We start from the raw sequence: 14,798 nt of genomic DNA, 5'->3' as shown, positions 1-14,798 counted from the left end.
GAATAGACCACAATCTATGCTTTTGACATGGGTGGGAATATTTTGATGCAAAATGAAGTTTGAGATGTACTGGTCGACAGGTAAAAGCTCCAGGTTCCAGGCACAGGCCACTACTTAATTGGAGCAACTTTGAACAAATGATGCCATTTTCTTAATCTGCAGGGAATTTACCTCAGAAACTTACAAATATCATACATAGCAGGATAGATGCTTTCAAGATCTGGTAAGATGGCTTAGTAGTTAAGAGTGCTTGGGGACCTGAGTTCAAATCCCCAGCACCTGCATAAACGGCCAGGCAATACTGAGCATAGCTGTAACCCTAACATTAGAGGGAAGGACAGCTCTTGGAATGAAGCCAGTGTAGCCAAAATGGTGAGATTCCAGTTCACTGAAATACCCTAACTCAAAGCAGTAAGGTGGGGGGCAGTGAAGGAAAGTGCTTGAGGGTTGCTGGACTCCACATGTATGCACACAGGCGCATGTTCCCACACATGTGCATGCACCATACACTTACAATTTTCATAACACATGTGTTTTCTGAAGAAAAGGAAAACATTGGCAACCCATTTAAAATGAAAATTTCACGTTGGGTGCGATCTTCTAAAAATATGAAACAGTGCCTGATACTGAATGAATTGTTTTTCTGAAACATACCAGGCTTTCTATATGCAACTGGTGGTTACAGGCAAACTTTGTCCCAAAAAGATAGGAAAACAAGAAAATGATTTTAACAAGCATACCTGTAGCCCCAGTACTTCAAAGGCAAAATCAGAACTGAGGTCATGGCCATGTGCAAATTTGTGTGTGTGTGTGTGTGTGTGTGTGTGTGTGTGTGTGTGTGTGTGTAGTTCAAGCCAGTCTGAGGTGCATCAGAAGGTTCTTACAAAAAAGCTAAGGGCTGTGGATGTATTTCAGTGGTATATTGCTTACCTAGCATTTATAAGACTGGGTGTGATCCCTAGAACCATAAGAAACACAAAAAGTTAGAAGACTTTGGTAAATTTCATGTGTACTGTGGGAGGGATGAGGGTCTGTGTCCCATTGTTTATTTAACAATGCAAGTTGAAAGGACTTATGTCCAATGTTTCAGGAACAAATTGGAGTGTTCAATGAGTTGTTGCTGATATTCTTAAAGAAAGAGCCATAGTGATTAGTAGACAAATAGTTTATGCAATAAATGGGTTTACAGTTCATTGTTGTCAACGCTATAGCATTTTCATCACAATTACAGGTGAAACAAATAAAAACCTCATGAGTACATTCATGCTAGTGAGAATATTCTATAAAGCATTACACATGCATTATAGGAGCAGACAAAACTGGGGAAAGGCTATATTTTCACTCACCTCAGGTTGGCTCTGTGTATTTTGTCATTGAGACTTACGTTACGTTTGGGTCAAACAAGAAACCCAAAATGGTTTTATAAAAAGTTTACAACCATTAAACAATACTGTTTAATCCCACAAATGGATAAAACAAATTACTATAGCTCAATGATACACAAACCAGGACTAAAAAATAGTCAATCTGCCTATGTGTATAGCTAGCTATAATACAATAGATATCAAATATGCTGAGTCTTCACAGAGGCATTGACTACTTTAGACAAGCAAATTCTAGAAATACACTGGTTTTGTTTCCAATGAAAACTAACACTAGTGCCATTTTGGTTGAAGATTATGTACTCCTCAGTTTCATACCCGAAGAGAAGCATACTAGGAGGAGGAAGAAAAGGGTTAGGAGGAGACCTGAGCAGGGCTCTTTGGACAGCTTGGCATTACTTTCCCTGTGCAAATCCAAGCCTGATTTACAGAGCAAAACAAACTGTAGTGAAATTGTTGACCCCCACCCCCAAAAGGGCACTTGTACAACGGCGCACACTTAGAGCACAGATAGAGTGTTAACTGAGAGCTTCTTCACAATGAACTATTCCATGTTAGAAGGAAACTGTAACAAAAATGAATAGATATTAATGATTGAATTATTTTATAAAGGTTATTTATTCAAAAAATGATTGTAGAGAAGTCTCTTAGAAACTAGAGGGGGTTGAGAGGATAAGAGCAGGGGAGAAAAATCATACCATATACTTCATTACTCAGAAGAAAAGTTTTACAGACCATTTCTATAAGGCATCTGCCATTTTCCCTTCCATACCTGGTACCTTAAGTGAGTTCAATAGCTCCATGTTACCTTTGGCAAGGCTCCTTTTTCTTTGAGCTTTCTTATAGAGAGGGTGCCCTGGATTGACCATGCCACTCCAGAGTCACATTTCTCCTTTAGGTGGGAATGAAAACAACAACAATAATAAGATCACAACAAGAAAACAAAACTCAGAAAATCTACAAAGTATAAGGCCCGAACAGGCACAGATTTGCTATGAGGTCAGAAAATCAGTGAAGGAATTCAAATTACAAAGCACCTCTTACAGAATCCACTGCTTCTTGAATACCACACAAAACACTGTGCCTTAACCCCTGCTGTGTACTTGGAGGTAAGTATCCTGAAGGACACACACTTAGCCCCTTGGAGGGTGCTAACGAGGTCTCAAAGCTCTTCTTTATTTGCTGTTTTATAATTATAGACAAAATGGAAAAGTCAAGAAGTATGCAGATCTTGATATAAAAAAATGTTTTTCTAATGTAAGAACCAAACTGGATTTATGCATTCATAATTACACAGCTCCATTAAAGATTCTTACATATGGTTTATTACTACTGACACTTTATAAAAATCCCTTTTATAAGGACATATTAAATTTAATAGGCTAAAGAGAATCACAATGTTGCAGATTGTACACACAGTAGCTGTGCATCTAACAATAAAGAGGCCTTGAGAACTGTATTTGTCTATAAACTACTACTGCCCTTTGGAAATAAAAGCTCCCTCATGACCCTGGGCTACTTTCCTGTGACACACAGTGCCACAAATATGGTGAAAATTAAGTACTAAACATAGTTTAAGATGAGTTTTGTATATTTGTTTCTATACAATCAGGAGAAAAAGTGATACAATTTGTATCAACAAAAGGTCATTTCTGGTTATTTGAGGCATTGCTTTTAGCTGCTTTGGTTCATCCACATTTTATGAGGAGAAAAGAATGGCAATCCTTTCTTAGAAAGTAAAACATACCTATGCTAGCTTAAAAATCTCTCCCTACTGGTAGGAGCTTGCAATTGTTTTGAATTTTAAACATGAACATATTTCCGATGAATTGCAGCTGACAAGACGAATCTTGTCCTTCCCCGTAAATTGGGAAGCTAATGGACACTGCAGTATCATTGGTAGGAAGATGAATTGATTAGTACAAAGGCATCATGGGGCAGATTTAGAAGGTCCAAGAAATTCAAAGTATAAAGTGATGCTTGTGTGAGATAGCAAGCACTGCAGTGGCAATTGTGAGTTCGTATGGACCTATTTGATAGAAAATATTGTTACACTTCATCAGTATACTGGGGAATGAGACAATTAGAGGGCAGAATGAGATAAATGTAAATTTGTGGCTAAGTGAATATTGGTTAAGATGTACTACTATTCGTCAACTTTCACAGAGAGAGAAAGCTGGAAAGCAGCGTGTAAGCCATTATCAAACCACCAGAAACAACCCTGACTGCAGCCTCACATTCAGAGTGTTTCACAGTAAGAAACATTTATAGGCAGGTATTACACCTTCTCATGAAGAAACAAAAGGCCAAGGCCAGGCCTTCTCAACTCTCATGAAAAAGGACTGTAGAAGTTAGGAAATGCCAGGCTCAGAAATTGTGTGCTGGTCATGGTTCAAAATGTTGAAATATACAATGGATTCAGAAAGCAGGGCTCATTTAGTGCATCTTTAAAAATAAACAATAAATTCCCCTTCTAGAGGCATGTAGCTACAAGTGATTCTGCCCAGAGTAAGATTCCAGTTGTGCAAATGGTACTGCCTGACACTAAAGTCATACCTTCTTTAACAATGCATCTTACTACGATCTAATACTCGGTGCACCCTCTTTGTGTGGATTTGAAGTGCATAACAGAACACTTCCTCCATGGAAACTGATTTTTTAAACACCTAGAAAATACCCTGGTTTTGTTTCCTAAAGAGATTCTGCTCTGCCAATTACTGCTCTTATTGCTCAAAGGGTGGACAGCAGGAGAGAGTGGATTGCATGGCTATGCACTCTCTTTCACTATACTTTGTGCTGTAATGTTGAATTGGTCAGGAGTTTCAACCATCATTATCACTCAGTGCTGTCCCTCCTGGGATAAGGGAAGTAGATTTCTGCTAGTAAGTCCCATCATCCTGGTCCAGCTCTTTAGGATTCGTGTATCATATACATACTAAGTGTTGAACATGAGCTTATAGAGAAGCTCCTCTACAGAAAGCTTCAACTTGACCCCTAACTTGATAAGGTGAAAAGACTTAAAAGCTAGGAGTGGTTAATAAACATGGTCAAGTAAAATATGTAAAAGAAGTACAGCTGCTTTACTCTGGTGCATAAGAAAGCAAAGTTTCAATACTGCCAGGTGATTTCACTTTCGAATCTAATGGAAACTACAAAATGTGACAAAATCAAGTTGTATTTGTGATCTATACAGGTGTAAACTATAGACTGTATAGAGCTTACCATCTCATTGTCACTATAGAAAAGTTGATACCAGAGATACAAACACATCTCAAACCAAATATATAAATTTATACATGCAGTAGAATTTTTAAGAGGAGGGTTCAACTATATCTAGAAGCTTCAATGTGACCCTATATTTGATTAAAGATATTGAATGACCAGCTACCCATGCAATAAAATCTGTTTACTTTTAGTTTTAAATATCTCTATTTTAAAAACCCTTAAAAGGTTAATTTACAGTACAATTTGTTCATCATGTATTTGCTCTCTAAATTGGACAGATGGTCCATACTTTATAATATGGGATGTGTGACTTAAAAAGTATGGTAGCTGGGTGTGGTGGCACATGCCTTCAATCCCAGCACTCTGCAGGCAGAGGCAGGTGGATCTCTGAGCTCAAGGCCAGTCTGGTCAACATAGCGAGTTTCAGGAAAAAACCAGGACTACCAGGAGAGACCCTGTCTCAAAAACAAAACAAAACAAAACAAAACAAAAAACAAAAATCCTAAAAAAGAAAACAATGCTAATGAAATCCCTTGGGGTTTCTTGCATTTAGGCCTCATGGGTTTTGTCCTCCGTTACCTCCACACTTCAGTAGAAGAGGGCCTGGGGAATTGGGCCAGACAACTTAGGTGTGTGTCTTGACATTTGTTAACATCAAGCTTCGTTTCCTTCTCTATAAAATTAGATGTTACCAAGATGTACCTCACAGAGTTGTTATGTACTTAAATGATAAAAATACTCTGTAATTTTAAAAGCACAACACAAATTATTACTAGAATTATAGTATTAATGTGTTAATAGTATTCATATTTATGGAACGGAATACGTTCTATGTCATGTCAACGTGCAGCCCTAAGCTTGGCAACAATCAAGGCTGCCAGTTGCTGAGCATCTGCTGTGTGAGGATTCTTCTCCATCACTGCGAGAACAATGTTAGAAGGGAAGATGTTGCAGAGGTTCTTGTACGTCTGATATTGGTGCTCTGGTATCATATGCTCCCTGGAATCATCGCACATTCCAACCCAAGGATTCCTCCAAAGCTGCTCCATTTTTTCAGGCATGCTCCTTACCATGACTGGTTCATAACATGGTTGCATGAGGCTGTTACCTAACGGATAGGAGTGGTATCCATAGGAGTCGGCTGTACAAGGCAATGGGTCCCAGCTAGCATGCTGTTCCCTGCACAGAGGAGGCCGCCTTTGCCTCATGGGGTTGCTGTCATAGAGGCGGGAGTCAGAAATGCTGTCCATCCGAGTCATCACCAGAGCACGGCCTGGCTGTGAGGGTCCCAAAGGATGAATACTGGGAGGCATGGTGTAGTCTCCAGGACAGCTGGAGTGTGCTCCAGTTGCTGGGTTCTGTGTATGTACAGCTAAGTGAGGGACTGACTGCTTGTGGGGCGCTTGCTTGGAATCTTCTGAACCATAACTTTGCACTCTTGCTAAGGCTTCATGGTAACCATGGGAAAAAGGCTGAAGATGGTTATGAGACGCTGAGCGGTGCAGCTTCAAAGTGCCTTCAGGATGGGCATCAGCTACAGCCAAGTACAAGTTATTGTAAGAGGAATAGTTGTCATTCCTGGTATGGCTCATGTGACTGTCGGCACATAGGCTGGGATTCCGAACATATACCCCCTGGTTTGCTTCAGCCATGTAATACTCATGATTGTGCATGCTGTTGATGCTCAGTTTGGAGAAGTCACTTAACATTGAATAGTAGTCATGGTCCCCCATGGTCTCAAACTTTGGATATTGCTCGGTATAGTTAATAGGGGTGCCATGGCTGTTGGTAACCAGGATAGGAGGGTATTGCATGCTGACCATGTGCTCCAAAGAGGCCTTTTGATGGGGAAAATGGGAGGATCCTGGAACTGGGCTGCTGGCTGAACGGGTGTTGAGTGCACCCACTGCATGGCTTTTTGGGGGAGGGATTGTAGGAACACTTAAAGCGGTCACAAGTGAAGGGACAGAGCTGGCCTCAGGTTTACGCGCAATGGATAGCCACTCCTCAGGCTCCACTGGCACAGATCGAATGCTGGGGTCTGATTGGCGCTTGGAGGCCACACGTTTGACCTCTGAGGTTATCTCACCTTTGACAGTAGACATCCCTGTGCTACATTTGGCCAGGGTGTCTTCGCTCATTATTTTCACTGTGGACAGTTTGGCACTGATGCGGAGCTCATCAGCCACCGAACGCTGGGGTTGGTTGGCCCGCTCCGGATGATAGTATTTGCACTTGTGGCCGTAGGTGCATTTTTTGCCTGAAAAATAATGCCTTGGAGTAAGACTCTCTCTCTCACAGTGGTGTAACTCTCTGTGCCAGAAATTGTCCTAACAATCTGGTCACTCAGCTTAGGGTTGGACTGTTTGGGGTTAAGGCAGAAAATGAACTCTCCACAATGATGAGAGACAGACAACACCAAGGAGTCACCACACACTGTGAGGGGAGAGGGAGGAAGTGGAAAGCTTCGGACGAAATTGCAGTGTAAGAGCTAAGAGTTGAGTTGTCGACTAGCCTTAGTTTTCTGGTGATGGACAACTTTTCTTAGGCATAATCTGTATGTTGAGGCAGCCTAGAGGGACAGAAAGCAGAATGATGCAGTGCAAAGAGCACAAGTTTGGAAGCCAGTGAGCACTAAGTTTCAATTCCACCTATGACCTTTACTGGCTGTGTCACCTGGACAAGGGACTATTTTTTTCCCCAAGGGACTATTTTCTAAGGCTCAGTTTCCACTTTGGAAACAAGGTTCATAACCATGTCTATTTACAGGATTATTGTAAAGATGAAATGAGACAACACAGGTGAAAATACTCTGATTTGAACATGAGTCGAGGACAAACAATAACAACATGAACAACAGAACCCAAAGCAGCCCCCTCAACAAGTGATTATTCATCAAGCTCAGACATCCCAAATGCCTCAGACCAAGAAGCCCATGATGCACTGTTAGGCTCACCAACTTCATAGCAGGGCCTTTTGGCAAGAGCACAAATTTAAGAAAACTCTATTTTAAATATACAAATGAAATTTGGAGGCAACTGAAATGTCAATCAGAAGAAAAGTGGTAGAATTTGTTGACAGAGGGTACAGCCACCCGCCTGAAAAACATGATCTTGTTTGGGGTCAACCTTTTGGAGCTGCCCTTCTGCTTACATAGGCTATATAGTTTCTGCATGTCCTTACTCCCAGTGACGTCACTCAGGATTTAGGTGTCTAGAGCACATTTTAACAAGTGACAGCTTGACAGCTAATCCCCACTTTGATTCTAGTTCCCCTTTCCTCATACAGTTTCTGTGTTTTTTGTGTACCTAACTGAGAGTACATCAAGACACAGATTTCCAATCACAGAAAGTAGACAAACCAAGATTTCTCACTTGAATGAGAAATCTGATAAGGAAAATTATTCCAAGAGTCTGTATGTTTCCCTTAGTACAGACCTTAGCTCTGTTCAGAAGTACTCACCATAAGGACATGGCTGCTTTTTATGCTCAGGAACAACAGGTCTCTTTCTTAAGAAATTCTCAAGGCTTGGACCATGGCGTCCTAAAGGATCATCCGGAGGCATAAATCTGAAAGCAATCCAACAAGACATAAATGCGATTCTTTCTGTCTTTCACATAGTTTGTAAGAGTTTAGGCCTTCCTTCTCTTTGGCTTGTACCATAGTCACAACATTCTAACCGTGCTTTCTAGCTTCCATCTGTCTTCTGTTAAGACAGTACTTTGGCTGGGGAGATGGCTTAGCAGTTATGAACATCGGTTGTTCTAGCAGAGAACCAGAGAACCGGAGTTCGATTCCCAGTGGCCACATGGCCCCTCACAAGTATCTGTAACCCCAGTTTCAGTGGATCCAATGTCTCAGAAATCCAGGCAAAATACCAATGTACAGAAAAAATTAGTTCTCTGTGCATCATTCTTCCATGGACTGTATGGACCAGTCATACTGGCATGAATGTTGGTTTCCCCCAGTACACCAGCCAGTTTCATACCTTCATAGATTTATTCATAGCGTTCTTTTCAGCAGCCCTCTTTAGTCTTTAAAATTCATTTCAAAGGATAAAGCAACTTTTAACACCCTGCCATTATTTTCTCACTCCCCTATCTCTACCTTTCCTCTCATATACTTTGAGCCCCTGGATGGTGAGTCCTGCTTCCTATTCAGTCTTTTATCTTCATAGCAACCAGCACAATTCGTGGTATACAATAGATGTTCAATAGATGCTTACTGAAATGTAATGCATTACTATCAGTAATTTGTACATAACTGTTTAGAGCTTACTAGAAATAAACTCACTTATCATTCACAAAAGAATACATCAGCAACCGCTCCTCTATAAACTTCTTCCATTCTGGCTTTTCAACTTGAAGGTCTCGGTAGTTATCATTGGACACAATGATGCCATCAGAATCAAAAGCCAATTTGACTATGAACCGGTCATCATAGCAGACCACCCTTCTGCCTTGGACCCTTCGGGATGGTGTGAAGACGAGAATCTTTTCCTTCTCCAGTTTACGTAGAATATCTTGATCTATCAAAATATGTTTATGCCACATTGTAGAAATCATCTTTGGAAATTAACTGTGTTATCCCCATATCACCAAAACAAGAATTAGTACTAGATAAATCTTTTATTTGTACTTGGAGAACAAGTGTGCTACTTTTCTGGCTATAACATCAAATAGAATTGTGTGTGACTTTGGATACGCCATCTTCTCTTTCACACGTTAGTTTTTCTTCCAGTAAAATGCAGAACAAAACAAAAGCAGAAAACAATCCTAGATTCAGACACATTAAATTTTAAAACCTATCACAAATAGTACAAAGTAACACATTATCTAACATTCCTTTTCTTTTTTGTTTGAAACAGAGTGTTACTATGTAGCCCAGGCTAGCCTAGGGCTTCAGATTTTTCTATCTCAATGTCCCAGGATCTGGAATAACAGATGTGTGCCAATACAGTCAGCTGTATTTGTTTTTTTCAGGAAAGAGTTTTTCTGTGTAGCCTTGGCTGACCTGTACTTGTTTTGTAGACCAGGCTGGCCTCAATCTCACAGCAATCTGCCTGTCTCTGCCTCCCTTGAGTGCTGAGACTAAAAGCATGCTCTTTTACATAACATGCCAGGTTTACCCTAACATTCTTGACGGTCATCTTGCCCTTTGACTGAATCATCAGACTTTTTTCCCCTACGGTGTTGGGGTTGAAACCCAGACTCTAGATCCTGGTTGGCAAGTGCTCTACCACTGATCCATATCTTCATCCCTAGCTTAGATTCTTGACTGTTTACATTCAGAAACAGCAAAGGCTGTGTCTGCAGGAGAGTAAGGAATAACTCATGAAGACTTTTGTTTTTGACTTTTACCTGAAAGAAGGACAAAACTAAGGTGGGCCAACAAGCTTTAGCATTTAAGGTGTGTGTGTGTGTGTGTGTGTGTGTGTGTGTGTGTGTGTGTGTGTGTGTGTGTGTGTGTTTGCACCATGACACATATGAAACGGTCAGAAGGAAACTTGTAGGAGGTAGTTCTCTTACCACCATTTGATTCCCAGGAATTAAACTCACGTTGTCAGATTTAGTAGAAAGTGCCTTTACCTGCTGAGCCATCTTGCTAGCCATTTTGGACACAGTTGTTTAGGAGCATCTTATTCCTGACATAACTATGCCGTCTGTATGCTCTTCAGTGCCCTGCAGAGCATGTCCTGTGTGTACTGGAAATGTAGTGACTGAGCTGCTAGCATGAGGCACACAGCACAATCCTTGTGAAATTTAGGCACCTTTATTTTCATGAACTTGTTCTTCCATAAAGAAATATTTAAAAGTTCAGATTAGAGTTGCACTAATATAAAGACAAACATAATCCAATTAAGTACATTCTTACACATGTATTGTTATTATCTATTTTCTTATGTGAAAAAACAGAATGAAAATATTTTTGTGGCACTGTGATCATCCCTAGGCTCTGAGCCATTTTTGCTTCAGACACTGATTGGTTCTTACTGTCTTTGGATTTATTTCCTTCTCTCTGTTGCATGTAACTTGAAAACCTCCCAGGTGTTTTTCTGATACAAAATAAGATTGCCAGTATATCATACAACCTTTAGTTTCTTGAAAAAAATCAGTTATATTCATAACCATATTTATTCCCTATTGCCCGAAATCTGTGATCAAACAGGTTGTCCTAGTACTCACTATATAGCGCAGGTTATCCTCAAACTCATCATCCTCTTGACTCAGCCTACTGAGTATTGGGATTGCAGGTGTGTGCATCACCATTTCCATAAGAAAAATGTTCAATTCTTTTCAACTGTGTGCTTTATGGTTTTCCAAATGGAAGTTTTTATTTAGCTATCACATACCACAAAACAAGGATGGTTTCTTATGGATCACTTTAAAACATGCACTCAACTAAAAGACAAATTAAACATACTTAGAAAAGCAGTTATCTAAACTGTGACCATCTCCAGCTATCTTTTTAGTTTTGACTCTAAAGAAAAACTTTTTTTAATCATTATTATTTAAAATAATACCTGTAATTGGTGCATCAGGGCGAGATTGCTCCTTTCTCCATGCTGGTACAAACACAGTGATATCTTTGTGGCCTTTGTCTAGAAACCAATCCACAGCAAGTTGTATTCCTCTGCAGGAGAATTCTTCTTTATTCCCATGGCTTCAGAAACATTAGAGAACAAGAGACAAAAGGATTAATAATAGCAAAAACAAATATCCCACCAGCACCTTTCTTGGTCCTAAAATAAATGTCAGATTTTTTTTCTTTTACCATACCTTTTTTTGAGTAAGGGTTGTACTATATAGCATAGGCTGGCTTGAAACTCACTATCTAGAGGTTGCCCACTAACACGTGGTGATTGTCCTGCCTCATCTTCTCAAGTGCGGAGATTAAAGAGTACCAACATCATTCCTGGCTAACATGTTTTTTCTTGATGTCAAGTACACAACACACACACACACACACACACAAACGAAGTTTTGGTTCTTGTTTGTCTATAGCTGATAATTGCCTGGTTCAGGATGTGGTCTATACCAGCTGGATTTTGTGGAATTCTGAGGACTCTGGAAAAGGCCAGAGAAAGAGGGGGGATGCTTTGAGGAGATAAATGGAGGAGGAAGAAGGCTGCTTGTTAGTCCTGCTGTATTTGCCATTTGCTGTTGCTGGACTGCTAGATATCTTGATGACTGAGACTGGCATTTTCTCAAAGAGCCCAATGACTCTAACCAGCTGGAACCAAGCCTAAAGAGCTCTACATCCACTGTCCCTTCTCTCCTGTCCCTTCTAACCTTCTTTATCTCCTACTTAGGGTCTGGTGGGGGGATGGAAGGGAGGAAGGGGCATTAAGGAACCTCAAATAAAATAGAGTTAAAAAGTAGTGCGCGCGCGCGCGCGCGCACACACACACACACACACACACACACACACACACACACCAAGTGCAGATAATCAAACTCAGGACCTCCGCAACCTTGCTTCTAGTAAGTTATACCTCTATGCTAAAGAATACCTTTTAAAGGAGAAAACTGTATTCTTTTTATTTTACTGTTGTATTATTACAAACTTCGGTCAATGCCAAGGGTGGTTAATAACAACTCACAAACTTACAGCAGACATGACAACTATTATTAGTTTCATTTCCTCCTTTCTGTTTCTGTCGACACCTTTTGCTCAAAGATTCAGGTATTCACAACTGATTGAAAAAGAAGGGTACTCATCACAAGTTTAGATAAAGGTGATATAGAAGATAGTTGATGTGAAACTTAAACACACACATGCATGCACACCATGCTACACTGTTAAATTCATGGCCTTCTGAATGCTAGAGGAGTCTCTTCTGTGCCATACTCTCAGCCATTAAGCTTAAAATGACACTGGCAGGCAAATGACAAATATTTACGCTTTTTTTTCTAGGTCTAAAAATTTCCTCCAAAATCAAGCATTTCTTTTATAATCAGAACATGATGAAATAAGAAAAAAAAAAACCCATTTCTACAAACATTATGCGATTTAAAAAAAATCCAGGAAATGGGTGACAGAGCCAGCCAGGCTACCTGCCCTTCCTCATGAGGCAGGATACACTACAGTGAGCAAATATATGATGAAGAGCTGAGAAAGACAGAAAACCAAAGTGGTAAGTGTGCTGTGGAGAGAGGCAGAACTGGAGACAGGCAATCAGTGACATGAGAGAGAGAGGGGTTTGAGGTGGACAAGAGAGCATGCCACTGCCCAGGAGGGTCAGCTGGGCCATGTACAACAGACCTGAGCTTAACGCACTTGCATTCTCAGTCCCTGAACATGCCACTCAGCTGCAGATCCCCCTGGTTCTGGGTAATGATGGAGGCCTGAGATGAGGAATGGTTCAGTTTCTAGATTGGTCCTCTTAAAAGATGCTCCATGATGGTACCAGAGAGCATGTTAATGTCTGATCTATGCTGCTCCTCCGGGCCATGATGAAGCCTGAGATCCATGTGGATGTACATGGTCTGTGCTGCTGACTGAAGCCTTGGGCTTTGCTGCCTGGGGTGGGGGCATGTTGATGTGAGATGTAGCTACCTGAGGCCATGTTGAGGCCCATGGTCCATGCAGGCACTGAGGGCCATGAACAGTTCAGTGGTCTTGATACTACTAGGAGCTTGTGTTGATGTCTGTGGCCCGTGTTACCACCCATGGCCATGCGGATATCTGTGGTCAGTGCTGCAGCCAGAAGCTGTCCAGCCAGACGTCCCTAGGCCATGCTGCCTCCTGATTCTCTGTTGATGTCTGAAGTCCTTCTGCAGAAAGGGGGCTATGTTTATGGTCGTTGCTATCACCAGAGACCATATAGAAGCCCATGATTTGTGGTCTCTATTAGTGTAAAGAACAAGGAAGCTACTTTTGCAGTGATACAGATGAATGCAGACATGCACAGTTGAGGAAGGGGACCTAGAAGGCTTCTGGGACAACTCCTCCCCCTACCCCCAACTCCCGCAAAGGTAACAGCCTAAACAGGAAGCCACTGAAGAGCATTCTTAAAAAGTGTGATATGGATTTTGAAGTGCAGCTGTTCACAACTGATGGCTTCTGCCAGGGATGTGGGAGAGGAACAGCTCAGGTCTATTTAAGGGGCAGGCCACTGAAAGTTTGACCATGCTCCATTGAGTATACAGATAACACAAATGGGACTTATTTTATTTTTATTTTTATTCTTTTTGGGGGGTCACAAGAGTGGGAGTTGGAAAAAAAAGAGTGGGAGTTGGGCATGGAAGGACTAGGAAGTGAGTGTGATTAGGGTATGTCATGTGAAATTCCCAAAGAGTCAATAAAGTATTACGAAAAAAATCTAAGCTATATCTTTATAGTACATTATACGGTAATTTTGCCACTTTCAGCTTTGTGGTCATTAGTATATTGTAATTGATTTTATGTTTATTTATATATGTTATGATATATATGTATAGATATAATACATATATATGTTATATAACATATTCCACCCTAGGTGAAAAAGCAATTAAAGGATACATTCAAACAGCATATTGTGGCCTCCATATACAACCACACAAACAAGAACACCCACAAGAACACATCATAACACATTCACAGTGAGAAACCAGTTACAATAGGGAAGGAGGTACAGGGATGGGCAAAGAGCAATAAAAAAAATGAGAATGAGGAGTAGCTACATATATGTATGATGGTAACATGATGACGAATCACTATTTTTGTAAAGAATGTCATTAGAATGTTGACGGGGATAACAACGAATCTGTGTATTCCTTTTAGTAATACAGGCATCTTCCCAGTACTGATGTTGCTGATCCAAGAGGAGGGTATGTATTTCAGTCCTCTAGGAGCTTCAACTTTCTTCACTGGTTTGAAAGTTTGACTGTAGAGCTCTACCACTTTGATGGTTATGTGTACTTATTTCTAAGGTACTTTGAGAACTACTTGTAAATGGAATTATTTCACCTATTTCCTTTTTAGTATATTTATCATTGGTTAAATAGAAAATCTATTGAGTTTTGTACCTTGATTTTCTGAAATAATTTACTGGACCTAAGAATCTTCTAATAGCATATAAACACACACACTCTCTCTGTGTGTCTCTATCTCTGTCTCTCTGTCTCTCTCTCTGTCTCTCTATCTCTCTCACACACACACACGTGTACACATAATACACATACCCTACAAAGAGAGATGCACAAC

At 40.5% G+C, this 14,798-nt stretch overlaps 1 protein-coding gene across 5 annotated transcripts in view; it reads right to left on the bottom strand.

The window, feature by feature from the left end:
- Positions 1–3,340: 3,340 nt before the first annotated feature.
- The window catches only part of Zc3h12b (zinc finger CCCH-type containing 12B), a 200,487-nt gene continuing 189,029 nt past the window's right edge, over positions 3,341–14,798 (bottom strand). For all 5 annotated transcript variants that reach the window (XM_051140943.1, XM_051140945.1, XM_051140942.1 and 2 more), the window contains 4 exons: positions 11,131–11,270; positions 8,901–9,135; positions 8,070–8,176; positions 3,341–6,867 (listed from right to left, as the gene is read on the bottom strand). In XM_051140943.1, coding sequence (XP_050996900.1) covers positions 5,447–6,867; positions 8,070–8,176; positions 8,901–9,135; positions 11,131–11,270 — 1,903 coding nt within the window. In that variant the 3' untranslated portion in view covers positions 3,341–5,446. The remainder of the gene's footprint in view (positions 6,868–8,069; positions 8,177–8,900; positions 9,136–11,130; positions 11,271–14,798) is intronic.

This window comes from Acomys russatus, chromosome X (genome assembly GCF_903995435.1).
Source record: "Acomys russatus chromosome X, mAcoRus1.1, whole genome shotgun sequence".
In the NCBI taxonomy this organism is placed as follows: domain Eukaryota; kingdom Metazoa; phylum Chordata; class Mammalia; order Rodentia; family Muridae; genus Acomys; species Acomys russatus.
Note: the sequence above shows the minus strand (reverse complement) of the source record. Positions and strands in the feature narration are given on the sequence as shown.